Here is a 27,152-nt window from a genome sequence, read left to right on the forward strand (position 1 = left end):
ATAACCTCTTGGTGTGGTTATTTTTCTCCCCTTTTTTCCAAACCGGCACTAGCCGATTATCTTCCCTGAGTGTAGGAGACTGTTTGCTGCTGCTTGTGATGTGTGCTGCGTATCACATACCTTGCAGGCGCAGCAATACAGGAAGCCTATTGGAGCATTATTCGCACACGGAACCAAACCGCGACCCGGACAAGGTAGGTTTCGATTTAAAATTGTTTCATTTCGCTTCACTTAGCAGCAATAGCACAGCTCGTAATAAAATCACGTACGTTTCTACGTGTGTTTAGAAGAGTTGCCAAACTACACCACCTTTTGGAGAGGTTGATTCGAAATTGCATTACGCTGGCGATCGTCGTTTCGCTAGTTTCGGAATGACATTCGTACATACACACTGTACCGGAGATAGGTGTAATGCCATTAATGTGCCGAACGCACAATAACGTCAAGGAGATTAATACCCGTTCCTTCCTCGAGAGAGTCGCTGAGGGGGAATTTTTCCCCGATCGTTTGAAGCCTATCAAACACTCCATCAATCATAATAGCGCTCATTCTGAGTAACAAACGGAAATCTTTCCGTTGGAAATTTTCAACTTTTTATATTTTTTTTAATTTTTTATTATTTTTCACTCTTTCTTTAATTTCACGCATTATTTGAGTGAAAAGAAACTCATTGCAACCAATTGGCATTAAAATAAATCAATAAAGAAGTAAAGCTAGCTAGAGAACGGTACGACCATGTCTCGGTGTTTTGGTTATAACTTAAGCATCAATTATCGGAAAAGTATGCCAAATACATGTAAAGACGCAGAATTTAATTCTTCTCCACTCATGGTAACAATGTTATTGTTTATGTCGTCAGGATTTCAGGTAAATCGTGAAATAAATTAAGACTTGAAATATTTCATGTAATATATGTACCTCCGTTTTTATGTAATAACTTTAGTACTAATGATCTGACAAGTATGCAAAACACATACAAAGATGCACAATGAAATTCTACACAAATCATCCGAACATTGTTGATGTCTATCTCTTCAGAGTTTCGAGTAATTCGCAAATAAAAAAAACTTTGAAATATTTCACTTCGGTGTTTTGGTAATAACTTTAGCACTAATGATCGGACAAGTATGCAAAACACATACAAAGATGCAGAATAAAATTCTACACAAATCATCCGAACATTGTAGTAGGCTATCTCTTCAGGATTTCGAGTAATTCTCAAATAAAGAAAACTTTGAAATATTTCACTTCGGTTTTTTGGTAATAACTTTAGTACTAGACATCGGACAAGTATGCAAAACACATACAAAGATGCAGAATAAAATTCTACACAAATCATCCGAACATTGTAGTAGGCTATCTCTTCAGGATTTCGAGTAATTCTCAAATAAAGAAAACTTTGAAATATTTCATTTCCGTTTTTTATTAATAACTTTAGTACTAATGATCGGACAAGTATGCAAAACACATACAAAGATGCAGAATGAAATTCTACACAAATCATCCGAACATTGTTGATGTCTATCTCTTCAGGATTTCAAGTAATTCGCAAAGAAAGAAAACTTTGAAATATTTCACTTCGGTTTTTTGTTAATAACTTTAGTACTAATGATCGGACGGGTAAGTAAAACACATGCAAAGATGCAGAATCAAATTCTACACAAATCATCCGACCATTGTAGTTGGCTATCTCTTCAGGATTTCAAGTAATTCGCAAATAAAGGAAATTTTGAAATATTTCACTTCGGTTTTTTGGTAATAACTTTCGTAATAATGATCGGACAAGTGTGCAAAACACATACAAAGATGCAGAATAAAATTCTACACAAATCATCCGAACATTGTAGTAGGCTATCTCTTCAGGATTTCGAGTAATTCTCAAATAAAGAAAACTTTGAAATATTTCATTTCCGTTTTTTATTAATAACTTTAGTACTAGACATCGGACAAGTATGCAAAACACATACAAAGATGCAGAATAAAATTCTACACAAATCATCCGAACATTGTTGATGTCTATCTCTTCAGGATTTCAAGTAATTCGCAAAGAAAGAAAAGTTTGAAATATTTCACTTCGGTTTTTTGTTAATAACTTTAGTACTAATGATCTGACAAGTATGCAAAACACATGCAAAGATGCAGAATGAATTTCTACACAAATCATCCGAACATTGTAGTTGGCTATCTCTTCAGGATTTCAAGTAATTCGCAAAGAAAGAAAACTTTGAAATATTTCACTTCGGTTTTTTGGTAATAACTTTAGTACTAATGATCGGACAAGTATGCAAAACACATACAAAGATGCAGAATAAAATTCTACACAAATCATCCGAACATTGTAGTAGGCTATCTCTTCAGGATTTCGAGTAATTCTCAAATAAAGAAAACTTTGAAATATTTCATTTCCGTTTTTTATTAATAACTTTAGTACTAGACATCGGACAAGTATGCAAAACACATACAAAGATGCAGAATGAAATTCTACACAAATCATCCGAACATTGTTGATGTCTATCTCTTCAGGATTTCAAGTAATTCGCAAAGAAAGAAAATTTTGAAATATTTCACTTCGGTTTTTTGTTAATAACTTTAGTACTAATGATCGGACGGGCAAGTAAAACACATGCAAAGATGCAGAATCAAATTCTACACAAATCATCCGAACATTGTAGTTGGCTATCTCTTCAGGATTTCAAGTAATTCGCAAATAAAGGAAATTTTGAAATATTTCACTTCGGTTTTTTGGTAATAACTTTAGTACTAATGATCGGACAAGTATGCAAAACACATACAAAGATGCAGAATGAAATTCTACACAAATCATCCGAACATTGTAGTAGGCTATCTCTTCAGGATTTCGAGTAATTCTCAAATAAAGAAAACTTTGAAATATTTCACTTCGGTTTTTTGGTAATAACTTTAGTACTAATGGTCGGACGGGTAAGTAAAACACATGCAAAGATGCAGAATGAAATTCTACACAAATCATGCGAACATTGTTGATGTCTATCTCCTCAGGTTTTCAAGTAATTCGCAAATAAAGCAAATTTTGAAATATTTCACTTCGGTTTTTTGTTAATAACTTTAGTACTAATGATCGGACGGGTAAGTAAAACACATGCAAAGACGCAGAATGAAATTCTACACAAATCATCCGAACATTGTAGTTGGCTATCTCTTCAGGATTTCGAGTAATTCGCAAAAAAAGAAATTTTTGAAATATTTCATGAAATATTTCAAAAAAGTCAAAAGTGTCAGAGAAAAAATGAAACTTTTCATGAAATATTTCAAAGATGAAAAGTTTCACAGAAAAAATGAAACATTTCATGAAATATTTCATGAAAAATTTCATGAAATATTTCATCAATTTTCATGCCAACTTATTAACGAGGAGTCAAGGAGTCTAAAACAGTTGAAGTTGGGGCGAAAAACCAAAAAAAAAAAAGCAAAAAAAAAATTGGGCCCACGAACCGACGAAAATGTGAAAAATCAAAGTGAAAAAATACGCTCCAAAATTTCAAAATCTGGTACCATCGATTAGAAAAAAGCAAAAAAAAAATAGGGCTCACGAACCGACGAAAATCTGAAAAAACGAAGTGTAAAAATTCGTTTTGGTTTTTGAAGTGCTACCTCCTTGCCTGGTATGCTCTCCTGTTACTTCAAACCATTTCGCCTGGTAGTTTTCGAAATCCTAAAGTACCCAAAAGTATCGAAAAAGTACCAGTTGCAGCAACCAAGTAACAGGAGAGCATACCAGGCGAGGAGGTAGCACTTCAAAAACCAAAACGAATTTTTACACTTCGTTTTTTCAGATTTTCGTCGGTTCGTGAGCCCTATTTTTTTTTTGCTTTTTTCTAATCGATGGTACCAGATTTTGAAATTTTGGAGCGTATTTTTTCACTTTGATTTTTCACATTTTCGTCGGTTCGTGGGCCCAATTTTTTTTTTGCTTTTTTTTTTTGGTTTTTCGCCCCAACTTCAACTGTTTTAGACTCCTTGACTCCTCGTTAATAAGTTGGCATGAAAATTAATGAAATATTTCATGAAAAATTTCATGAAATATTTCATGAAATGTTTCATTTTTTCTGTGAAACTTTTCATCTTTGAAATATTTCATGAAAAGTTTCATTTTTTCTCTGACACTTTTGACTTTTTTGAAATATTTCATGAAATATTTCAAAATTTTTTTTATTTGCGAATTACTCGAAATCCTGAAGAGATAGCCAAATACAATGTTCGGATGATTTGTGTAGAATTTCATTCTGCATCTTTGCATGTGTTTGGCACACTTGTCCGATCATTAGTACTAAAGTTATTACCAAAAAACCGAAGTGAAATATTTCAAAATTTCCTTTATTTGCGAATTACTTGAAATCCTGAAGAGATAGCCAACTACAATGTTCGGATGATTTGTGTAGAATTTGATTCTGCATCTTTGTATGTGTTTTACTTACCCGTCCGATCATTAGTACTAAAGTTATTACCAAAAAACCGAAGTGAAATATTTCAAAATTTCCTTTATTTGCGAATTACTTGAAATCCTGAAGAGATAGACATCAACAATGTTCGGATGATTTGTGTAGAATTTCATTCTGCATCTTTGCATCTGTTTTACTTACCCGTCCGACCATTAGTACTAAAGTTATTACCAAAAAACCGAAGTGAAATATTTCAAAATTTCCTTTATTTGCGAATTACTTGAAATCCTGAAGAGATAGACATCAACAATGTTCGGATGATTTGTGTAGAATTTCATTCTGCATCTTTGCATCTGTTTTACTTACCCGTCCGACCATTAGTACTAAAGTTATTACCAAAAAACCGAAGTGAAATATTTCAAAATTTCCTTTATTTGCGAATTACTTGAAATCCTGAAGAGATAGACATCAACAATGTTCGGATGATTTGTGTAGAATTTGATTCTGCATCTTTGTATGTGTTTTACTTACCCGTCCGATCATTAGTACTAAAGTTATTACCAAAAAACCGAAGTGAAATATTTCAAAATTTCCTTTATTTGCGAATTACTTGAAATCCTGAAGAGATAGACATCAACAATGTTCGGATGATTTGTGTAGAATTTCATTCTGCATCTTTGCATCTGTTTTACTTACCCGTCCGACCATTAGTACTAAAGTTATTACCAAAAAACCGAAGTGAAATATTTCAAAATTTCCTTTATTTGCGAATTACTTGAAATCCTGAAGAGATAGACATCAACAATGTTCGGATGATTTGTGTAGAATTTCATTCTGCATCTTTGCATGTGTTTTACTTACCCGTCCGATCATTAGTACAAAAGTTATTACCAAAAAACCGAAGTGAAATATTTCAAAATTTTCTTTCTTTGCGAATTACTTGAAATCCTGAAGAGATAGACATCAACAATGTTCCACTGATTTGTGTAGAATTTGATTCTGCATCTTTGCATGTGTTTTACTTACCCATCCGATCATCAGTACTAAAGTTATTAACAAAAAACCGAAGTGAAATATTTCAAAGTTTTCTTTATTTGCGAATTACTTGAAATCCTGAAGAGATAGACATCAACAATGTTCGGATGATTTGTGTAGAATTTCATTCTGCATCTTTGCATGTGTTTTACTTACCCGTCCGATCATTAGTACTAAAGTTATTACCAATAAACCGAAGTGAAATATTTCAAAATTTTCTTTCTTTGCGAATTACTTGAAATCCTGAAGAGATAGACATCAACAATGTTCGGATGATTTGTGTAGAATTTCATTCTGCATCTTTGCATGTGTTTTACTTAACCGTCCGATCATTAGTACAAAAGTTATTACCAAAAAACCGAAGTGAAATATTTCAAAGTTTTCTTTATTTGCGATTTACTTGAAATCCTGAAGACATAGACATCAACAATGTTCGACTGATTTGTGTAGAATTTGATTCTGCATCTTTGTATGTGTTTTGCATACTTGTCCGATCATTAGTACTAAAGTTATTACATAAAAACGGAGGTACATATATTACATGAAATATTTCAAGCTTTAATTTATTTCACGATTTACCTGAAATCCTGACGAGATAAACAATAACAATGTGTCCATGAGTGGTGAAGAATTAAATTCTGCGTCTTTACATGTATTTGGCATACTTGTCCGATAATTGATGCTTAAGTTATAACCAAAACACCGAGACATGGTCGTTCCGGTCTCTAGCTAACTTTACTTCTTTATTGGTATATATTAATGCCAATTGGTTGCAATGAGTTTCTTTTCACTCAAATAATGCTTTAAATTAAAAAAGAGTGAAAAATAATAAAACAATCAAAAAAATCAAAAAAGTGAAAATTTAGTAAGGGTCATTTTTGCACCAAATTTTGCCTAAAACTCGGTCGGTATCCAACGGATCGCCAATCTTTAACCTGTGGTCGATAGATGGCATCAATAGCTAGATTTTCTTCTTGGACGGCCATGCCCTCAGATGTCTGTGCCAGAAGTTATTCGAGGAACCAAGTTCCTTACCCTGTTTGAGAAAATGTAAAATTTTTCTCATTTTTGCACCAAATTTTGCCTATAACTCGGTCGGTATCCAACGGATCGCCAATCTTTAACTTGTGGTCGATAGATGGCATCAATGGCTACATTTTCTTCTTGGACGGCCATGCCCTCAGATGTCTGTGCCCGAAGTTATTCGAGGAACCAAGTTCCTTACCCTGTTTGAGAAAATGTAAAATTTTTCTCATTTTTGCACCAACTTTTGCCTATAACTCGGTCGGTATCCAACGGATCGCCAATCTTTAACCTGTGGTCGATAGATGGCATCAATGGCTACATTTTCTTCTTGGACGGCCATGCCCTCAGATGTCTGTGCCAGAAGTTATTCGAGGAACCAAGTTCCTTACCCTGTTTGAGAAAATGTAAAATTTTCCTCATTTTTGAGCAATGTAGCAAAAATTTTAAATGTGATATATTTTGATGGGAATTTGTTGCAATAAGTTTCTTTTCACTTAAATAGTGCTTTAAAGTAAAAAAAGAATAAAAAATCAGAAAAAAATTTTAAAAAATTTTCAACTCGAAAATTTCATAAGGGGTACCCCTTGCCATTTTTTTGAGAAATTTTGCAAATAAAATAAAATTGTTTTATTTTAATGCCAGTTGGTTGCAATGAGTTCCTTTTCACTCAAATAATGCTTTAAATTAAAAAAAGAGTGAAAAATAATAAAAAAATCAAAAAATTCAAAAAAAATAATGAAAATTTTGCTCAGTTTTGCACCAAATTTTGCCTATAACTCGGTCGGTATCCAACGGATCGCCAATCTTTAACCTGTGGTCGATAGATGGCACCAATGGCTACATTTTCTTCATGGACGACCATGCTCTCAGATGTCTGTGTCAGAAGTTATTCGAGGAACCAAGTTCCTTACCCTGTTTGAGAAAATGTAAAATTTTTCTCAGTTTTGCACAAAATTTTGCCTATAATTAGGTCGGTATCCAACGGATCGCCAATCTTTCACTTGTGGTCGATAGATGGTACCAATGGCTACATTTTCTTCTTGGACGGTCATGCCCTCAGATGTCTGTGCCAGAAGTTATTCGAGGAACCAAGTTCCTTACCCTGTTTGAGAAAATGTAAAATTTTCCTCATTTTTGAGCAATGTAGCAAAAATTTTAAATGTGATATATTTTGATGGGAATTTGTTGCAATAAGTTTCTTTTCACTTAAATAGTGCTTTAAAGTAAAAAAAGAATAAAAAATTAGAAAAAAAATTTTAAAAAATTTTCAACTCGAAAATTTCATAAGGGGTACCCCTTGCCATTTTTTTGAGAAATTTTGCAAAAAAAAATAAAATTGTTTTATTTTAATGCCAGTTGGTTGCAATGAGTTCCTTTTCACTCAAATAATGCTTTAAATTAAAAAAAGAGTGAAAATTAATAAAAAAATCAAAAAATTCAAAAAAAATAATGAAAATTTTGCTCAGTTTTGCACCAAATTTTGCCTATAACTCGGTCGGTATCCAACGGATCGCCAATCTTTAACCTGTGGTCGATAGATGGCACCAATGGCTACATTTTCTTCATGGACGACCATGCCCTCAGATGTCTGTGTCAGAAGTTATTCGAGGAACCAAGTTCCTTACCCTGTTTGAGAAAATGTAAAATTTTCCTCATTTTTGCACAAAATTTTGCCTATAACTAGGTCGGTATCCAACGGATCGCCAATCTTTCACTTGTGGTCGGTAGGTGGCACCAATGGCTACATTTTCTTCTTGGACGGCCATGCCCTCAGATGTCTGTGCCAGAAGTTATTCGAGGAACCAAGTTCCATACCCTGTTTGAGAAAATGTAAAATTTTCCTCATTTTTGAGCAATGTAGCAAACATTTTAAATGTGATATATTTTGATGGGAATTTGTTGCAATAAGTTTCTTTTCACTTAAATAGTGCTTTAAAGTAAAAAAAGAATAAAAAATCAGAAAAAAATTTTAAAAAATTTTCAACTCGAAAATTTCATAAGGGGTACCCCTTGCCATTTTTTTGAGAAATTTTGCAAATAAAATAAAATTGTTTTATTTTAATGCCAGTTGGTTGCAATGAGTTCCTTTTCACTCAAATAATGCTTTAAATTGAAAAAGAGTGAAAAATAATAAAAAAATCAAAAAATTCAAAAAAAAAAAAATGAAAATTTTGCTCAGTTTTGCACCAAATTTTGCCTATAACTCGGTCGGTATCCAACGGATCGCCAATCTTTAACCTGTGGTCGATAGATGGCACCAATGGCTACATTTTCTTCATGGACGACCATGCTCTCAGATGTCTGTGTCAGAAGTTATTCGAGGAACCAAGTTCCTTACCCTGTTTGAGAAAATGTAAAATTTTTCTCAGTTTTGCACAAAATTTTGCCTATAATTAGGTCGGTATCCAACGGATCGCCAATCTTTCACTTGTGGTCGATAGATGGTACCAATGGCTACATTTTCTTCTTGGACGGTCATGCCCTCAGATGTCTGTGCCAGAAGTTATTCGAGGAACCAAGTTCCTTACCCTGTTTGAGAAAATGTAAAATTTTCCTCATTTTTGAGCAATGTAGCAAAAATTTTAAATGTGATATATTTTGATGGGAATTTGTTGCAATAAGTTTCTTTTCACTTAAAAAGTGCTTTAAAGTAAAAAAAGAATAAAAAATCAGAAAAAAAATTTTAAAAAATTTTCAACTCGAAAATTTCATAAGGGGTACCCCTTGCCATTTTTTTGAGAAATTTTGCAAAAAAAATAAAATTGTTTTATTTTAATGCCAGTTGGTTGCAATGAGTTCCTTTTCACTCAAATAATGCTTTAAATTAAAAAAAGAGTGAAAAATAATAAAAAAATCAAAAAATTCAAAAAAAAATAATGAAAATTTTGCTCAGTTTTGCACCAAATTTTGCCTATAACTCGGTCGGTATCCAACGGATCGCCAATCTTTAACCTGTGGTCGATAGATGGCACCAATGGCTACATTTTCTTCATGGACGACCATGCCCTCAGATGTCTGTGTCAGAAGTTATTCGAGGAACCAAGTTCCTTACCCTGTTTGAGAAAATGTAAAATTTTCCTCATTTTTGCACAAAATTTTGCCTATAACTAGGTCGGTATCCAACGGATCGCCAATCTTTCACTTGTGGTCGGTAGGTGGCACCAATGGCTACATTTTCTTCTTGGACGGCCATGCCCTCAGATGTCTGTGCCAGAAGTTATTCGAGGAACCAAGTTCCATACCCTGTTTGAGAAAATGTAAAATTTTCCTCATTTTTGAGCAATGTAGCAAACATTTTAAATGTGATATATTTTGATGGAAATTTGTTGCAATAAGTTTCTTTTCACTTAAATAGTGCTTTAAAGTAAAAAAAGAATAAAAAATCGAAAAAAAAATTTCAAAAAATTTTCAACTCGAAAATTTTATAAGGCTTACCCCTTACGTTTTTTTTGAGAAATTTTGCAAAAAAAATTAAATTGATTTTTTTCAATGCCAATTGGTTGCAATTTGTTTCTTTTCACTCAAATAATGCTTTAAATTAAAAAAAGAGTGAAAAATGATAAAAAAAAATTGGAATTGTCCCATCATTAGTACTTTAAATATTACCAAAGTACGGAGGTATGGTCGTACCAGAATTTTATGGACACTTCGTATAACCTAGCGGTATTTCGCAATTTACTTTACATCCTGAAGAGATAAGCGCTCATTCTGAGTTCCAACCGTCTTCTCAAACTTCTCGATATTACGAAGAGGTTGTAAGTTGGAATAAACTTACGTCTTCTTCGGAAGGTCGAAGAAGCGGAGCATATGGCCGTGTAAATAGAAAAGTAATAGAGCCCAACAATCAACTGAGCATTCGACGATTAGCGACTTCAAAGCTCAAAACTAATTAAAAATCATGCAGATACATCTCTCAACGAACTGCTATTTTGAATTTTGTTTATGGTTTTCGTTTTGATAGATTAATTGATCGAAGAAAAAAAATCGATGAAGCTTTTGTCGACTTCTAACGGGTGTGCGGAATGCAAATTTGCTTCCCGTTTGGTTAGAGTCTCTCCAACGGAATGATTTCCGTTTGTTACTCAGAATGAGCATTATTGCCCGGCATCGGCCATAAGTATACATTCAGGCGCTAGGTAGCGGGTACGTTTATACGTCATCGTGACGTAAGTGTAATTAGTTTTAGATTACTACCCAGTGTTGCCAGTGCAGCTGAATTAAGCAAGCAGGACAAGCAAGCGCGCGCTAATAGATTTACGTCCGATTGCGTTTCCTTGCCTTGCGCTCCATATTTGAAGTGTGTGCGATTTTTTGTTCCCATTCCCTTTCTAGCTGTTGTTGCTGCTGCCGGGCATTGATTTGAGTGCCGTGGCATAAAAATCGATCAGCTGTAATTGAAGGTGCGGGTTTAATAATTAATTATGCTACCACCGCTCCGGCTCCGGCCCTGGGTGTTGGGGGGTTCATCCGACAGGACGGTCGATTTTTGGCGAACCACTTTATCAATTCTGCCTGTCCATATTCCGTTTCCGTCTTTCGTCTTGCACCGTGCCGCGCTGAAAAAGAGAGAAAAGAGAGAATTAATGGAAATCGCTCCCAAAAATTTATGGTAAATAATTAAAGTGATCATTCTATTAATGATGCTCGTCATAGCGCTTGCTTGCATTCGCTAGCAACAAAAAGAACTGGTGTAAAATTTAAAGAAGCTGTTTACTACGCCACCCCGACCTGACGTGATAATGAAGCACAGTGTCCTTTTTTACAAGTTGATTGCAGTTGAGTTATTTTCGCTCTCCATTCCCTAGCAACCGAGACCGGACGGGTACGGAAAGTAACGAACCGTGTGTTCGGTCGGGCATGCGAGTTGCAGTTTCGCTGCCAGAAACAAGATGCTGTGAATTTTTATTAAAAATTACAAATTGAAATTATTCCAATAAGATGCGCATCGGAATAGATTTTACCAAATGCCAGCCACCCATCGAATCGGTATCATTTGTTATGGCCGAGAATGAGAGCGAAAGGGGGAAAAAACAGCTCCCAAGCTGCAAACAATTTAATGACCAACAAACGGCAACGGGGCAGCATCGAACGGCAGCGACGATACAAGAAATTTTCCACCGACCGACACAAACGTCTGCTGCAGTCGAGATAGCGAGCAAAAATTATAATTAATTACAATCGTTCGAGACCCCTTTTTTCATGGGCATTGGACAGATTGGATGCGGAGAGAGAGAAAGAACGAAAAAAAAGGGCTACAGTGTGATTCTTTTTTTTTGCCTGCGCTGTGTGCACTTTCTGCCATCTTTTATCCTGTCCAACAAGAAGGTTCGACAATATTTGACCTGCTGTGATTCAACGCCGGTACCAAAAAGGCGATTGAAGATGGGGTTAAGATTACGCAAAGAAGGGCAAAAACATAAGCCTGGATAAAGTAATCTAGCACCTTTTGCGTCATGATTGAGTAGAAAATTTTATTTCAAATAATGTTCATTTAATTGGATTGGATTGGATAATTCATTTAACACGATGCATTATAAGAATTGTTTAAAATGATTAAATAAAAGCAAAAATGTAAATTGAAATCATTTAGGCGTAAATGCACATTATGGCATAATTATACTACTTCCATGGTTTAATTTAGTATTGGTTTTGTCTACAAACCATTGCTGATCAAGAAGCCCTTAACCAAAAAGTTTAATTCGATTAATTTGATTATAAAGCGTAAATGGTCGAAAATATTGCATGCATTTAGGCGCAAAATCAAGCTTTTTTGTCGTATAATTTTTTGTACGAGCATTTAACTGTATAAGTGTAGGAAAATTTGAGAAAGCGACAGCATAGCACTTTTGATACTTTTCCCCGGGTTTAGTGATAGTTTTTCCAAACTTTTACACACATACAAAAAAACAACCATCCCCATAACAATCGAACTAGTCTCTCCTGTGCTTTTAACTGTTCTCTTTTTTCCCCCTCTTCCCTTGCCAAATCCGTTTTCTGAAAAATTTCCTTTTCTTGCAGCTGCGAACTCCCTCTGGCTGCGTTTTAATTACACCGAAAGCCAACCGTCAACTTCCTGGCCATTTTCTTCTCGCACCCCTTTGGTAAAGAGCGGCCGAAAGAGAGAGTGGGAATCGAAATAGAAGTTAAGGAAAAATTAAACCCCATCCACGCACGCATTTTTGTACGATTTTAGACGGTGTGCCGGTTTGTGGGATACATTTTCCTGCTCGCGGAAAGAAAGAGAAAATCGATGATCGAACGATAAAGGCTTGAAAATGCGAATAATGGGTAACGGGTTGTGGCGCGTGGGATGGGAACGAGCACAGTACAGTTTGAGGGGGTGAGTGTATGTTTGATTTATTTTTCATTTTGTGATTTGAGAAATAATGAAAATTGTTCCATGTTTTTTCCCTTTTCTTTGCGTGCCATTTCCACCCGAAACGACCGATTTCTTTACGGAAAAGCGTACCTTAAGGGAGGGAGGGAGTGATCGTGCGAAAAAAGCAGGGGATAATAAAGCAATATCTAAATAGAAAGCAATTGTGATTTCTAGAGGGGAAAGAAACGGATAAAGGACTATAGACTAAAGCAAAGAAATAAAAAAAGGGGAAAGGGTTACAATTTGCAATAGGAAAGAAGTCATTTTTAAGAAAAAATATATATATCTTTCAAACAAGTTCCGGCAGTTTAAATGGAAATCGGAAGTGAGGAATATTTGCCTCATTTCGTCCGTTTAAAGCTAAACATAATGGGTGGATGTATCGGACGAAATTGAAATTGACGAAGCCCGAATCGGTATAATCGGTTACAATTTTAACTAATTTTCTATAATGAACTTAAATCTAGAAACAGTTGGTAATAACAAAAACATATTGCTTATAGCAGAAACGAAAAACTACAACAAAACAATTATTAAATCATAACGCCTAAATGTATGTAATATCGTAAGTGTCAGTATTTTGAAATAATACCAAAAACAAGAGAAATTATAATTGATACTCCTTGAATGTTTCAAGTTCGAAATGGTTATTTATCAATTATATTTTTCCCCTTTTCACATTCTCGTTAGGTCACTAATTTCCTGTAATTTTAATTAAATTTAACGTGTTAAAGAATGTTACTAATTTTTTTCTAAAACTTTGTTAAACCAAGCTTAACTTCATGTCCTTAAAACACGCGGCTGATTGAGTTCTTGCTTCTCCATACTTGATAGCGACTTTTTTTTTATTTTCTACCCAATGTAAACTCGTCTTGTTCGAAAGCACTCTTCTCGATAAAAAAGCAACATTCCTTCAGCAGTGATGCACATACCACCTCGCTTGGCATACCGATACAAACTGAATACTGTGAACATGTCCAGTCGCAACCGTAAGCCTGTAAACTCACATCTGTCTAAATTCCCGATGTTCGCGGTTCGTGCGTGAAAGGCGTATCCAATTGGGGTTGTACTATTGTCGGTCTCCCCGGGAGCCACCCCGTAATGTGTTCGGGTTTATCTGATGGTTTTGTGCTCGTACGTGTGTGTATGTATCAACTTCCCCTTCGTAGAGCTGGCTGACAGTACGGTCGGCGCCTGCGTGTATGCAATCGAGTGTATTTGGCACCCGCCCGCATACAAAGCTTTTCGTTTCGAACCACGCTTTGTCTCGCTCTTGCATGGAATGCATTTAACGCCCCCCATCGGGTCAGTCGGGTACCAGCGGGTTTCACAGAGTTTCTGAAAGATAGGACCTGTAGCTCGGTGCAAACTGCTGTTCCTGCCGCTGCAATTATAATTTTATTCAGCGATGCGGGTGGCGGCACTGGTGGTGAAGCGCGGAAACCGAAGTCGAATGCATTCCCTGGTTCAGCATACAAAGTATACGAATTTAAAATCGCGACTGAATGAAATCCTTCTTCAACTGTGTACTGTGTAGGTTGGCAAGATATTTCCCTAGCGGGCTTACGGAAGGTTTCTTACTATCCGCTCGGTGCACCACGATGCACCCGAAAAAAAGGCAGGCAAACCAGCCCGCAAACCAATCGGGCTCGACGGTTCGGTCCTCCCCAAAATAAGGAACACCTCCACCGGGAAGGCTGGACCTACGGTACCATCCAGGGCCGTACATTTGGAGGGGAAGTCATCGCCACCGCACGAACCGTACCCGAACAGGCCGAACGCACGCGGATGCTGTGCGACGGTAGTCGAGGGGACGCTAGTTGCACCCTTCTACGCCACCGCCGCCATAGCTTCGGTGACCGAACACGACGGTGTTGGTTCGGTGTTTGAAGATTCCTTCGCCGGACAGCAGACGGCCGAACGCTACGGTGCGATTGGAGCTGCAGTTCGCCTTCTGAGCACAGTGCAGACAGAGAGGACGCTCGTCCGTATACAGCCGTACAGTGTGTTGGTTCCGTGCTGAACGGCAGTCGCTGGACGTGTGATACGAGCGTGTGTGTTGCTTTGCAAAACGGTTGTAAGAATTGGAATTCTTGCACTAAAATTCCCGTGTTGACAATAGTGCGAACCTAGCAGCGGCGTGTTCGGAGATACTGAGCTCACTGAAGTGAGCTGCAGCCGTTACCTCTCCAGGTGAGTATAGGTGCTGAAAAAAACGACCCCGTTTCAGTGTGTAACAACGCAAATCCGCTGTGTTGACGTACTCCTTGGTGAAAGATATTCAGGACATACTGCTCGATACGGCACGCAATATTTTGAGTTTTGAAGTTTGGATGTACTACGGCAGAAGGTACTCATGTGCGGTGTGTTTGGAAAATAAGCGATCTGAAGGCTATCCGTATTCCAGATCTTAAGTGAGTACATCCAGAAATTTAGACTACATCGAGATAGTTTGCTACAAAGTGAGTGTACGACAGATAACAACAAAGAAATAAGCAAAAGACAACCACATCTATCAACCAGCTTCCCGAAGCTTAATAACATCAAACAATTAGTGCTGCTTGTGTAAGAGATACTGCAACATGCGCCAATTCTTTTACGTAATGTCCACACGAATGTCCATGAGAATAGGTTCTGTCCACCGTTTAGGGCTCTGTGTGTGCTTGTGTTTATGGCGAACCATGATACTTCCAAAAGAAATAGTCGGTACTGGATGTTTTAACTACGTCTAGTCGGTATATAGAGCAGCATCATGAGCAGCTATCAACCTTGGTGACGAAGACACTAGAGAGTCATAAGTTGGATTCTCTGTAGTCTGTAATCTGTCAAAATTTTGGAGCAACGTCACGATTGAAAGCGTTCTAGTACTGCTTGCTGAAGTAGTGTAGTGCATATTTTTCTTTTCTTTTCGTGGTATACAACTTCGTAGCGCTATAGAAGATTCGAAATTGTTAAAGTTCCTGAAAATAAACTCAAAACGTATGTGCCGCTGGATATCACAAAACCAGGTTTAAAAAACGCCATATGTGTTGAGTAACTAACTCTCTATCTCCAGTTGGATAGTAGAAAGAATATAAAATCACCTTGAGTGTAAATCGTTTACCACCCTGAAACCGACTGTCAGCACATCTTTTCCTGCTGTCAACAGGAACAGCACTACCCAAATGAGCTGTAAAATGAACAGTCATGACGGTTTTGTACCACTCGAAAAATAGTCATACGGAGCTGACGAGCACGTTTAACCAAGCGGCATGCTTCCTAGCGACACAAATGAGTAAAAATTCTTCTCGTTGTGTGCTTCTTTTCATTTAGCCATGCTGTGGTACGGTAGGAAACACGGCTTCCTTACTCCACCCATCGGGCTTTTCCGAAATATTCGTGTCAACCCGAATCTCCCGATTGAGCATTAGACAGAGCATTCCCGTAGTCCCTTTTTTGGATTAAACTGGGTTCGAGATAAAAAGTTACCCTTCTATCCTTCCCTTCACTTTATTCCCTACTCACATATTCACACCCACACACACACACACACAAACACACGTACAGATACATTCATGTATAAGAGAAAATCGAAGACATTGCCGTCGTGATTTTATATGCTACCGTATTTAAAACGAGCGACCATAGCCATACATTGTCAGGTTTTTGGCTCTTATTAGAATAATGTGTATAATTAATGCATACTGGGACAGTTGTACCGGACAAGAAAATGTGAAAATTTCATAACGAGTCTACAGCTTCCCCCTGCGGTATTCGAAACTTCAGTTCTTGTTGCGTTACTAGTGCCTGTCCGCATAAGCGAATAGAACACCGGCAGTGATTTTGGATAGATTTAGAACATTTTCCATCCGTTGCAAGTGCGGAAAAAAGGTCTTCCGAAATGAGCAAACGGGAACATCAGCATCTCACCCTCGCGCATCCAAACCCATCCCATATGCGGCTGCCGGGCGTAGGTCAGTTTAACTCCCTTACGTCCCTAAGGGTCTTTTTTTCGGTTCGGGGTACGGATGCTGCACTTTTCCTACCGACACCTGTTCCATTCGCGATACAGATCGTACCGATAATGTTGGGATTAATCTTCCCGAAACCACTCCCGAAAGTAGTACGTGCCTGTGCGTGTGTGTGATGATGAAATGTTGAGGAAACCCCTTTGAAAGAAAGTGATTGCTGATCCTTTTTTTATACTCCCTTACGGAACGATTTTATTTTTTGGAGCGGGCAGGGGGTAAGACTTCGTTAAAACCATTCAAAATGTCCTCCTTACCGGAATACCTGCGTGAATGCGTTTTGCTGTACCAAGTTGGAAGGGTTACAGCATGTGGTTGCCACATGGAAGGGCGAGGGGGGCGGAAAAATTAAAACACACCCCTTGCATGGAAACAAACGAGAACCCAACACTGATTGACACTTTTTTCACAATGCTGATGTGGTTGGGTGCTATTTCCTTAACATTATTGAAATTCGCTCTGCGGCTAGTGTGTTGCGAGCAAAGTATTATACTTTGATTTTAAAGGAAAAGGTTAAGAACTGTTTTAATATTTCATTCACTATTTCATCAAACGTACGTGAGGGATATTATTCGCCGTATTTTGGAACGCTTCGGTCATGATGAACACTTACAGACATGAAATGATTTTAAGAGCTATAAACATAAATTATGAGCTAGCCTTCACTTTGGCGAGTTATGAATTAGCCTAGTTACTTTTTGTAAATAAACATTTAAAACATACTATTTTTACATTAAAAATCAATGCACAACTTATAAACTTATCTATAACGTAAATTTTGAAGCAAAGCGCCGAAATGTATGCAATTCGTTAGTCACGCGTTACTTGTTAAGTGATCTATTGGAAAGTTTTTTCGTACAACAACATATATGTTATGCTTCTAAAGTTCATTCGCTGAATGATAAATAGCATGTTGTATCTACAGTTACAGATAAATTTCTCACGCTACATCCTATCCATCGTTCATCCACCGTTCGTCCTGATTTGGAAGGATGTAGACTCTCTAGGGGAGGCACCTTCCACCGGTTACGGTAGCATACGGCTATGCGCCAGCGATCGTCGGTCGCCATTCGTGACTCCTCCGGCATCCGCTCAAGCGCCCATGGCTCTATGGAGTCAGTGTTGCCGCGCAACCGTCTAACTAGTGCCTCCACGTCCAAAAGCAACGGCGGTAGTACGCATTACGGAGCAGCAGTAGTAGCACCAACGCCACCACCAGCACACTTCCGGCCGGCGGTAACCGGCGGTGTTATGAATGATCACTCTCGCTGCGACAGTCGGACATCGCACCAGAGTCTTAGCAGCAGCATCGTCAGCAGCAGTAGCAGCAATAGCAGCAGTACGAGAGTGCCCAAGCACAGCGTGCTAAAGTCAGTGGAACAACGCGTACGGCATAAGATTAGTCCCGGGCCGGAAAACGCTGTCAGCTCCACATCAACGCCGGGTACATCGTACAGAGCCGGTGCGGGTGCCACAGCACAGACCGGTGACGGTTCGACCAGTAACGCACGGACACTATCAGCAAACGATCCCGACAACCTATCCAGCTACAGACGATACAGCACCTATACGGCCGGACTGAAAGGTAAGCCCAATAAGAATGCCCAACAGTGTCGGTACATTGCCGAATCCTTTAAACCAAGGTTCGCTCCTCATTATCGAAGCTATTTCGCCTATCCCTATGGTGCTGACAGTGGTTTTACCGTACCGGCCAGTCAATCTCTAAACTCTCATCCCTTACCGACGGTAACGACACCCTACCACAGCGGTTAGCTTCAAATTCACATCGGTCCACCCCCTCTTTTTTTTTTAGCTCGGCACACCATTAACCTGACTATCACCATAATCCTCAAAAATCCTCTCGGGGATTTGGCAGGTTCATTGCCGCTCGATGTGGCTGGGGGTGTGTGGGAGGGGAGGTAGGATTTTCGGTCGGTCAAGAGGACCCCATTGTGCCAAACCTTACCAAAGCATATTCCGACAAAACATTCCGTTGTACATGCAGGCATGTAATCGGAAAAATCCAACCCTCCGGGTTACGTTGCGATGGAGTTGATTTTTTCTCACACATTTTAACCGTCCGTCTGAAAGTTCCTTAATAAGCTCTGACAACTCCGACAATCAGATTCCAAGCAGCACTAACCTCAACCCGGCGCAACGGTAAGGGTAAATCCCTTTCTTTTTCTCCTCGTTTTTTTTTAAACTACGTGCTTCGAATTTTTTGGCACAGAATTTTGCTATTTTGGAAGATCCTACCGTTTACTGGTGTTCGTCGAAGATGTTGGAGTGAGTAGATTTCTTCACTACGGCAATATATATGAGGGGGTTTTGCGTGTACTGTTGTAGAAATTTGTTGCAAAAATGTTTACCCCACTTCCGATGGACTGATACGTCGATGGTGTAAAACTGAACGACTCCCACTACGAAGCAGTGCCGTCCTCTTCAACGATTTCGTTGTAGACTGGTTTTATTTTTATGTATGTTTGGGGTGGAAGACCTGCGTTGACTTGCTTGTAATTAGTTGATGCTGTGGGTATCAAAGTGAATTTACAGCTTCTTGTTGTGTTTGTGTTGATGGAAGAAAGGTGAGCAGGGGAAGAACTAGATGAAACTGAAGCTAGTTTGATGTTGTATATTGCTCTCTTAAATATTTCTTTTGATGTTTGTTTTGTTTTCATCTTACCACTCCCGGGTTGTTGCTCACAGAATCTAGCAAGTGTCCCACACCGGGTTGCGTCGGATTAGGCCACGTCACCGGACTATACTCGCATCATAGAAGGTAGGTTGAGCTGCCATTGAAAATGACAGACATCACAATAATCCCCAAACATCCACTCCCCAACCTCAATCCATGCAGCTTATCCGGATGTCCGCGGCGCGATAAAGTATCGTCTGAATGTAAGTACTTCACGTTCTTAAATCCGCCATGATGAAGAGTTAATCAAGGTGCACTGTTATTTCGTCACAGTACTAGCGCTTCACGAGACGATTTTGAAATGCCCTACACCGGGTTGTAACGGCCGTGGACACGTCAGTGCTGGACGCAATTCGCATCGAAGTCTCTCTGGATGTCCCAAGGCAGCCGCAAGTAAGGCAGCTGCTCGCGAACTTAAGTATCAAAATGGTTTGCTTTTTCGGCAAAAGTTACACACAGCAGGTTAGTAACCTCTCCATCATCACTCCAATACCTTCTTCACAATTCGTTTGAACTCCCTTTTTTCCCCTCTTCCTCTTCCTATCCTAATTGTCATATGCTAGTGCTAAACTATCAGCAATTGGGTGACTACCATACGGCGTTAGCAGTGTCGGCGGATGACGTAGCTGCCCGCGACATTAACGCAACCCGTCAGCTTCCGGTGCAAACAATTCAATCGACTGATACCGCTAGAATAAGGCAGCAACCACCCACAGCGCACAGCCGGCAAGCGAAGGATCTTAGCAGTAAGCATATTGCAGGTCACGAGTCGAACAGCGAATCACCAGGCGCGAACGTAAACGAAAACACCGACCTACCCCAATCGAACGGAAGGCCGGTTATTAAAACTGAGCAGCAGGAGGATACATCCCAACCGTCGGGTGAGTCTTCGAGTCAACAACACCCGTCAGACACACGCAGCAACAAGATGCTCGAGAGTAGCTACGGACGTGATCAAGATCTTGCCCGGTACGGGCAGATTGGCGATACGCGACAGCAACAGTATACGACAGCACACTACGATACGAGCCAAACGCTACCAGCCAGCTCATACGATCTCGGTTCATACACATCCCGTGGCTACGATACGGGTGCCTTCGAACGGTACGACACCGCCAGCTACGGCATGCAGAAGAGCTTCATGTACGGCTCCGTCTACCAGCCGGTACAGTCGACGCTCGATGACTACTCCGTTGCGGTCGGTCTGTCCGGCACGGGTGTTGGCCATACAGCGCCCGGGCAGACACCACCGGTCGGGAACCTTGGTCCGACGATACAGCAAGAGTCGATGCTACCACCGGCAGGTCCACCGCTCCTAAAGGTGGAGATGCCTGACGATAACAACACCGCCACCGAACCAATCTACCCGCGACCCGTCTATCACTACGAACCGTCATGCGGTGGTAGTCCAGCACATCCGCCCGGTTACTCAGCGATAAATTTAAGCGTCAAAGTAACCTCGAGCGAAGGTACACTGCGCGGTGGCGTTGGATCACCCGGCGTAACACCCACGAACGGTCCATCCGAACGGGCGCCTGTTGTGGATCTCTCGTCGAACGGTGTATCCTCCTCGAACGGGCAGCTCACCGCGGACGGTGGAAAGGGTGAGGCAGAGACGCAACTCAGTCCTAAGCCCGGCACCAGTCCGAACCACATCAAGGCAAACAGTCCACACATACCTAGCCCCCAGGGCCATACACTTGACCTGAGCGTTAGTCGACTACCCAATAGGTACCTACAGCAATAAGCGTTTAGGCAGAAGTGTGGATGATTCTAACACTATATATGGGTTCTTATCCTGTTTGAAACAGCTCAACAAGTCCACAGTATCATCAGGACACAGCAACAGCTGCAACGAACGCTAGATCACCTCCAACAGAACCGGTGGACTTCAGTGGTGCACCAAGGCCTCTTAGCTTTGGCTTTATGGGACCGCCCGGCCCTGGATATAGTCGGGAATCGACACCGGACAGTGCAGCCTCGCATTATCTCGATGGTTACCGAGATCATACCGGTAAGTGGAAGTGATTACTTCCAAATTTCCCAACAAATACTTCTCCACCTGTAAGAACCTTCAGGCTCGGTCCGTTTTAAAACCATCTGACTATATTTTTGCCACGCAGGCTATAGTCCACATCCGGGCTACGGTATGGTAGAGTACGCAAACGGATATCCTGGCTACGGATCCAACTACCAGGCATGTCCACCGTACGGTGCCTCCCTCGGCCCATACTCATCCGTACCGGGGGCAGGATACTCGTCCGCCGGTTCTTGTTACGCCATGCCACCACCATCACACATACCCTCGCACGACAAGCTGCTTAAGGATGGGTGAGTAGCAACGCTTCTTCGCTTATTGTAACCACACCCGGCTAACTCGCCATTGCGGTACAAAACTTACGGGTTTCGTTCCAGCTTGTCTGGACTTTCGCGCACCGACAGACAATATCATACGAACACGCAGGAGCTCAAGTGTCCAACGCCCGGGTGCGATGGTTCTGGACACGCGACCGGTAACTATTCATCCCACCGCAGCCTGTCCGGCTGTCCGCGAGCAACTAAACCGAAAAGCAAACCTCGAGACGGTCAAGAATCGGAACCGTTAAGGTATGCTCAAGAAGACGGGCGTGACTATCGCTGCTTTGTCTAAATCCCACCCTTTCCTTTTCCATTTTCTTCAGATGTCCAATCCCAGGTTGTGATGGTTCGGGACATTCGACGGGGAAGTTTCTCTCACATCGAAGGTAAGTGTCATTCGGTACAACTACGCACTCCACGCTAACTTCTCCCACATCCCGGTTCCAGTGCGTCCGGATGTCCGATTGCAAACAGGAATCGTATGCGCGTGATGGATACAGGCGTACCAACCTCAGCCGAGCTTCAACCACAGCACTCTTCCAAGCTTAACTCGATGAAGTTTGACGGTGTGTCGAACACAAACGGTTGTGATGGTAGGTAGCAGGAATTATTTTTTTTTTGAAGAGATTGTTCAACTTCGGCAACTTCTTTCTAGCGCTGGCAAACTCACTAGGTCAGGGCATTAAGAAGGCAAAATACTCCGAGGAACATCTGGGCGATGGCTATGGTAAACAATACTCAGGTAAATAGAACTAACAAAATCTTTCTTGTTGGCTTTAACGACCTCTAAGGTCACGCCAGCCATTTCTGGCTTACTAGACATATTTTTACCGCGTAGCCTGGTAGTCAGTCCTTGCTACGGGAGGACGCTCCGGATGGGATTTGAACCCGGTCCTGCCGTGCGGACCGGCACCATTTATCACATACACCACTGGTCCGCCCCATGATTGATTGCATACTATTAGGCGCATTAAGCTCTTGTGCTGAAATATTGCCTAAATGTAGACAATTGTTTATTTATAAACATTTTTAACAATCGGAACTAGATGACCGATCCTCAGAATAGGTGTTTTAATAAGCTTAACGTGTCTTTCCACCCCAGCTATGTCAGACATGGTGATGACGCACTCGCCGGATCAAGATACGCGCAACAGCGGTAATCCTTCCAATGTGACAAACGGTACGGTAGGACCAACGTCGCACGAAACGATAGCACCCGGCTCGTCGATGGGCCTCGCCCATCTCCGATCTGGCAACAACGGTACCGTACTGTCCCGCATGCAAGACCCGAATGTACAGGACGCACCGACCGAGCAGCGTGTCGGTAGCGATGGATCGGCGGGCGTTGGCGGTAGCAGCGAGAGCGGTGGTGCTGGTGGCTCATCCGGAGCCGGCGAAGACCTGCTGTCGCTCGAGGCGGAAATATCCGAGCTGCAGCGGGAGAACGCCCGCGTCGAGTCGCAGATGCTCCGGCTGAAGACCGACATTACCGCAATGGAGACGCAGCTTAGCCACGCCGAACGGGTACGTAAGCTAAGGTTGGTTGAAACGAGCTTGATTCGTTAGACACGACTTTCGACCGGTGAGTGGATGCGTAAGACCTTTTGTTTTACTTTTCTTATGTTTCATAAATTCCCATTATTTTATCTCTGTTTTTTGCTACGTCACACAATCTATACGAAATCACAAGAAAAAAAAACCTTTCCCTCAAAACAATACCAAAACGTTTAATGTTTTTCCCCGCTTTTCAAAAGAAGAATAACAAAATCTAAGAAAAAAAAACAAACAATCAAATCTCACCAACCCGTTCGCTTGTTTGTAACGACAAATCAAATTCAATAAAGCCATAAAAAAACAACATAAATAAACGACCCATTGATACGATCGCTCATAAAATACGGTTCCTTTGCTGTATCATCGTCCCCTTTTTGATTGCTCCATTCGTTTGACAGTTCCGAGTGGTTCCAGTGACCGCTATATTCCCCCTTTTTTTACAAGCTCCTTTCAGGAAAAAGGAACACGTTCAGCTGAAACCAACAACGGCACGGCTCCCTCTCGTGCTTGCATGGTTGGATTATTTTTTTTATTGTGCATCAAATTGATGGTTTGGTTAGAGATAAATATATTAAAGATGTTAACGCTTTCAATGAGGGTGGATCATAAGTGTAAAGATTTTTTTTCACGTTAAAGAAAAAGTGCGATTTGTTTGTAGCTTTGTGTCTTAAGACAACCCGGAGTTCTGAGAAGTTTTGAGCTCTGATAGATGTGCTTAAATGACATGAGGATCTTAGATTACTCTTACAATAATCCAATCATAGAATGATGCAGCTATGAAGAGATGGAAATGAAGTGCGAATTGCATACTTTGTGGCGAAACAAACGCTTTTTAATCGTGAAATATTAATCACAGCAATTTCCCGGGACATATGGCCTAAGTTGCCGGTCTTGGAAATCTTTGAGTCTTGAGGATTTGGAGCGTAAGCCCAATTCAGTGGAGGAATAGGGGAAGGCTCAGGAATAGGACCACTCAAGCGCCTCGCAGAGTGAAGAGGAAGAAGAGCAGCAATTTCCCTAAACCATATTACACATCACCTTACCCACTTTTCCATTCCAAGTAGTATTCAAGCTATTATTTAGTTCGTTCGTATCACTTTAAGCGTCTTACGCATGCGATTGATAAATTGCAGCACTATTTAATATTGGAGTTTACTTTCGTCCCTTGTCTTATTGATGCGAAACAAGCAGGAAAACGAGACAACTTCTGGTCGTGGCCACGTAACGGGGTACTACGATCATCTGCGCAATAACGTTATAACCATGCTCGAGCACGTGAAGATACCACCGGGTGCGGGTACAGCGTGTGACGGCACTACCCTGTCCGCACACGAAACCAACGTACGACACGTCAACGGGGAAGGTATTCGACATGGAAACACCATCAATAGTGGCAACGATAAAAACAACAACAATACTACGACCGGCAACAGTAAGCATCTACATGCCGATGGTGAGGGTGATGGTAATAATAACAGTAGCCACAGTACGAACCAGGAGGCCGTACTGCCTCCCACCCATGGACAGATCTGTTGCGGTGGGCTGAATGCGAACAAACGTGGCCCATCGGTAGGTGACGAGCTGCAGGACCGTGTGCTACAATCAGCTGGTACCGTCGCAGACCATGCGGACATTCCGCGTACGCCGGACAATCGTACACGGGAGGAACCACCGTATGATAACTACCTTTCCAAGCTACAATCCCTCTGCTCTTCACACTCAATCACCCCGTCCACTACCTCCGCTTCGTCTACTGCGTCCGCTTCCTCGGTTGATTCTTCCAACACCTACACGACGGTCGTGACCGCCTGCAGTCCAATGGTAACGCCACAGCATCACCATCACCATCACCATCAGCATCATCATCTTCACGCGCACCACCATCTCGGACATCTGCCCTCCGGTGGTTCTGCTTCGTCCGTCCCAACCGGACCGCCACCCTCGGCCGTGTCCGGCATGATGGCATCGCACCACTACCAACCCCAACCACCCCACCCAATGCATCATCTGTACGAAGCAAACGGTCCTATTTATACTAACCTTGGGCCGGCCACTGATTCACATCCAATGTACGATCCGATGAAGCTACCGAGTGCTGGCGCTGGTGAAGGATTCATGGGGATGGCTCTTCCGGCACCGATATAAAGACTCCCTGCAGAAGAAAAACAAAAGAAATATTTGAAACATTACTGACGAAAACACACACAGACACATAAAAAGCACAGATCGTGACACAACCACTTTCGGAGCTGTTTTCACAACACTTACTCCTAAGTAGATGGAATTATTGTATACGTTTCTTTGTGAACAGTTCTCGGTTGTGTGTATTGCGTTGTAACTTGCAAGGAAAAGTCTGCCAACTTGGTCATCGTTGGACCATAAAATGGCATGTCTGTGAGTGTATGAGATCGAAAGCCACTAAAAAAGATAGTAAGCGGGACTTAAGCAGATAATTCTGTGATGCGTATTGCATACATTCAGGCGTTTTATCACCCAAACAGAGCAGCTCTGTCTTTTGGGAGCTATAATTATTCAGCAGGATAATGTTAGCTGACCAATATGAAATTAGATTTATACAACCCCTGTTTTAAAGCATCTTTTGTAGTGCGGGTGTCGTACTTTTAGGCGCTCATTAAATTTTACACAACTAGATTATGTTGTTATCATTATGTTACAAAATGTAATTTGTAAAGAGCTTATGATTTGTTTGTTGGTGTGCAATACACGCACCTCTTAATCACCATGATCAAGTCCTGCTTACTACTTCTTTAGGTTCTTTTATTCTATTACATGTCAACTGGCCATACATACTTTTCAGTCAGACACATATCATAGACGAAGGCAAGATTCTGCTGCTTGGTGTGCAGCCGGTTGACACACTCACACAGAAACACATTCGAAAAACCCAAAAACCCAATCGAATCGCTATAGGGCGAACATATCATTAGCTACCAGTGTCTTGAGTAATGCAAGGCAACCATTAACGCTAATGATGATACGAAACTAGATGTACATGTATGAAAATTCTAACTTATTGAAACAAAATGGTATTAAAAAACAAAACCAAAAACAAAGTGTATGCGTCATGTTAACAGGCAGGACAAACAACATGTCCACTAGAGGAACAAAAGAAAAAAAAACCGGATGAAGGAAAAGCCACTCACATACTAGAGCACACACAGCCATACATACACAGAACGGATACGATTTTATGCGTGAACCCTCTGGTACGGTTTACTTCCATGAGAATTGCGTACCCGTACGGAGGACACCCTTCCCCCACCTTCAAGGGAATCTAGCGTTTAAGGTAAAACAAGTTTTTGTCATAAGTTTAAAAACAAATAAATACGAGTTAAATAATAAAGCTGATTGTATTTGTCCCGTACCAGTAGCAGTGTTGCCAGTTTACGATTATTTTTAACATCAGTTTTTAATTAAATTTGAAACTTTCCGAACTTATGAAAGTTTTGCATTCTCACAGGATCTGTAGCTTTATGGTAAATCTAGAATTATAGTCATTTATTACTTTCTTTGATAGAGCTTTTTTACGCAACATATAAGCTCGTCAGAAAGCAGCATAACTGTATAAAGCATGTTTCCTTTTTGTGCTTTCATGCTTTCATGAGAAATATTAATTTCTTTTTCGCATGCGCACATTATTTCGCCGTAAAGCTATTATT

The 27,152-nt window shown here is 40.5% G+C and overlaps 1 protein-coding gene and 1 long non-coding RNA gene across 4 annotated transcripts in view; one reads left to right on the top strand and one right to left on the bottom strand.

Annotated features, from left to right (window-relative positions):
• Nucleotides 1-10,040: 10,040 nt before the first annotated feature.
• The window catches only part of LOC125768658 (uncharacterized), a 73,965-nt gene continuing 56,853 nt past the window's right edge, over nucleotides 10,041-27,152 (bottom strand). The window contains exons 2-3 of the long non-coding RNA XR_007418930.1: nucleotides 25,513-25,624; nucleotides 10,041-11,035 (exon numbers count right to left, since the gene is read on the bottom strand). This is a non-coding gene — a long non-coding RNA (uncharacterized LOC125768658). The remainder of the gene's footprint in view (nucleotides 11,036-25,512; nucleotides 25,625-27,152) is intronic.
• On the top strand, nucleotides 14,822-26,836 carry LOC125768517 (uncharacterized). Of its 3 annotated transcripts, none has more exons than XM_049436288.1 (14): nucleotides 14,822-15,051; nucleotides 17,791-18,450; nucleotides 19,572-19,644; nucleotides 19,723-19,763; nucleotides 19,834-20,022; nucleotides 20,124-21,291; nucleotides 21,372-21,574; nucleotides 21,684-21,891; nucleotides 21,976-22,167; nucleotides 22,242-22,304; nucleotides 22,366-22,511; nucleotides 22,574-22,660; nucleotides 23,021-23,442; nucleotides 24,664-26,836. In XM_049436288.1, the coding sequence occupies exons 2-14, from the start codon at nucleotides 17,910-17,912 to the stop codon at nucleotides 25,615-25,617; spliced, it is 4,287 nt and encodes a 1,428-aa protein (XP_049292245.1). In that variant the 5' UTR covers nucleotides 14,822-15,051; nucleotides 17,791-17,909; the 3' UTR covers nucleotides 25,618-26,836. The 3 variants fall into 3 exon arrangements, with proteins under 3 accessions (XP_049292245.1, XP_049292255.1, XP_049292263.1); XM_049436298.1 differs by having other exon boundaries at nucleotides 22,003-22,167; XM_049436306.1 differs by having other exon boundaries at nucleotides 23,021-23,456; nucleotides 24,664-24,815.

The sequence above is a fragment of the Anopheles funestus genome, chromosome X (assembly GCF_943734845.2).
Source record: "Anopheles funestus chromosome X, idAnoFuneDA-416_04, whole genome shotgun sequence".
In the NCBI taxonomy this organism is placed as follows: Eukaryota; Metazoa; Arthropoda; class Insecta; order Diptera; family Culicidae; genus Anopheles; species Anopheles funestus.

Coding starts and splice junctions, on each gene's coding strand:
- LOC125768517 (XM_049436288.1), top strand. CDS start 17,910: ATGCGCCAGCGATCGTCGGTCGCCATTCGTGACTCCTCCGGCATCCGC. Junction 19,764..19,833: donor CGATAAAGTATCGTCTGAAT/GTAAGTACTTCA, acceptor ATTTCGTCACAG/TACTAGCGCTTCACGAGACG. Junction 22,661..23,020: donor CTATGGTAAACAATACTCAG/GTAAATAGAACT, acceptor TTTCCACCCCAG/CTATGTCAGACATGGTGATG.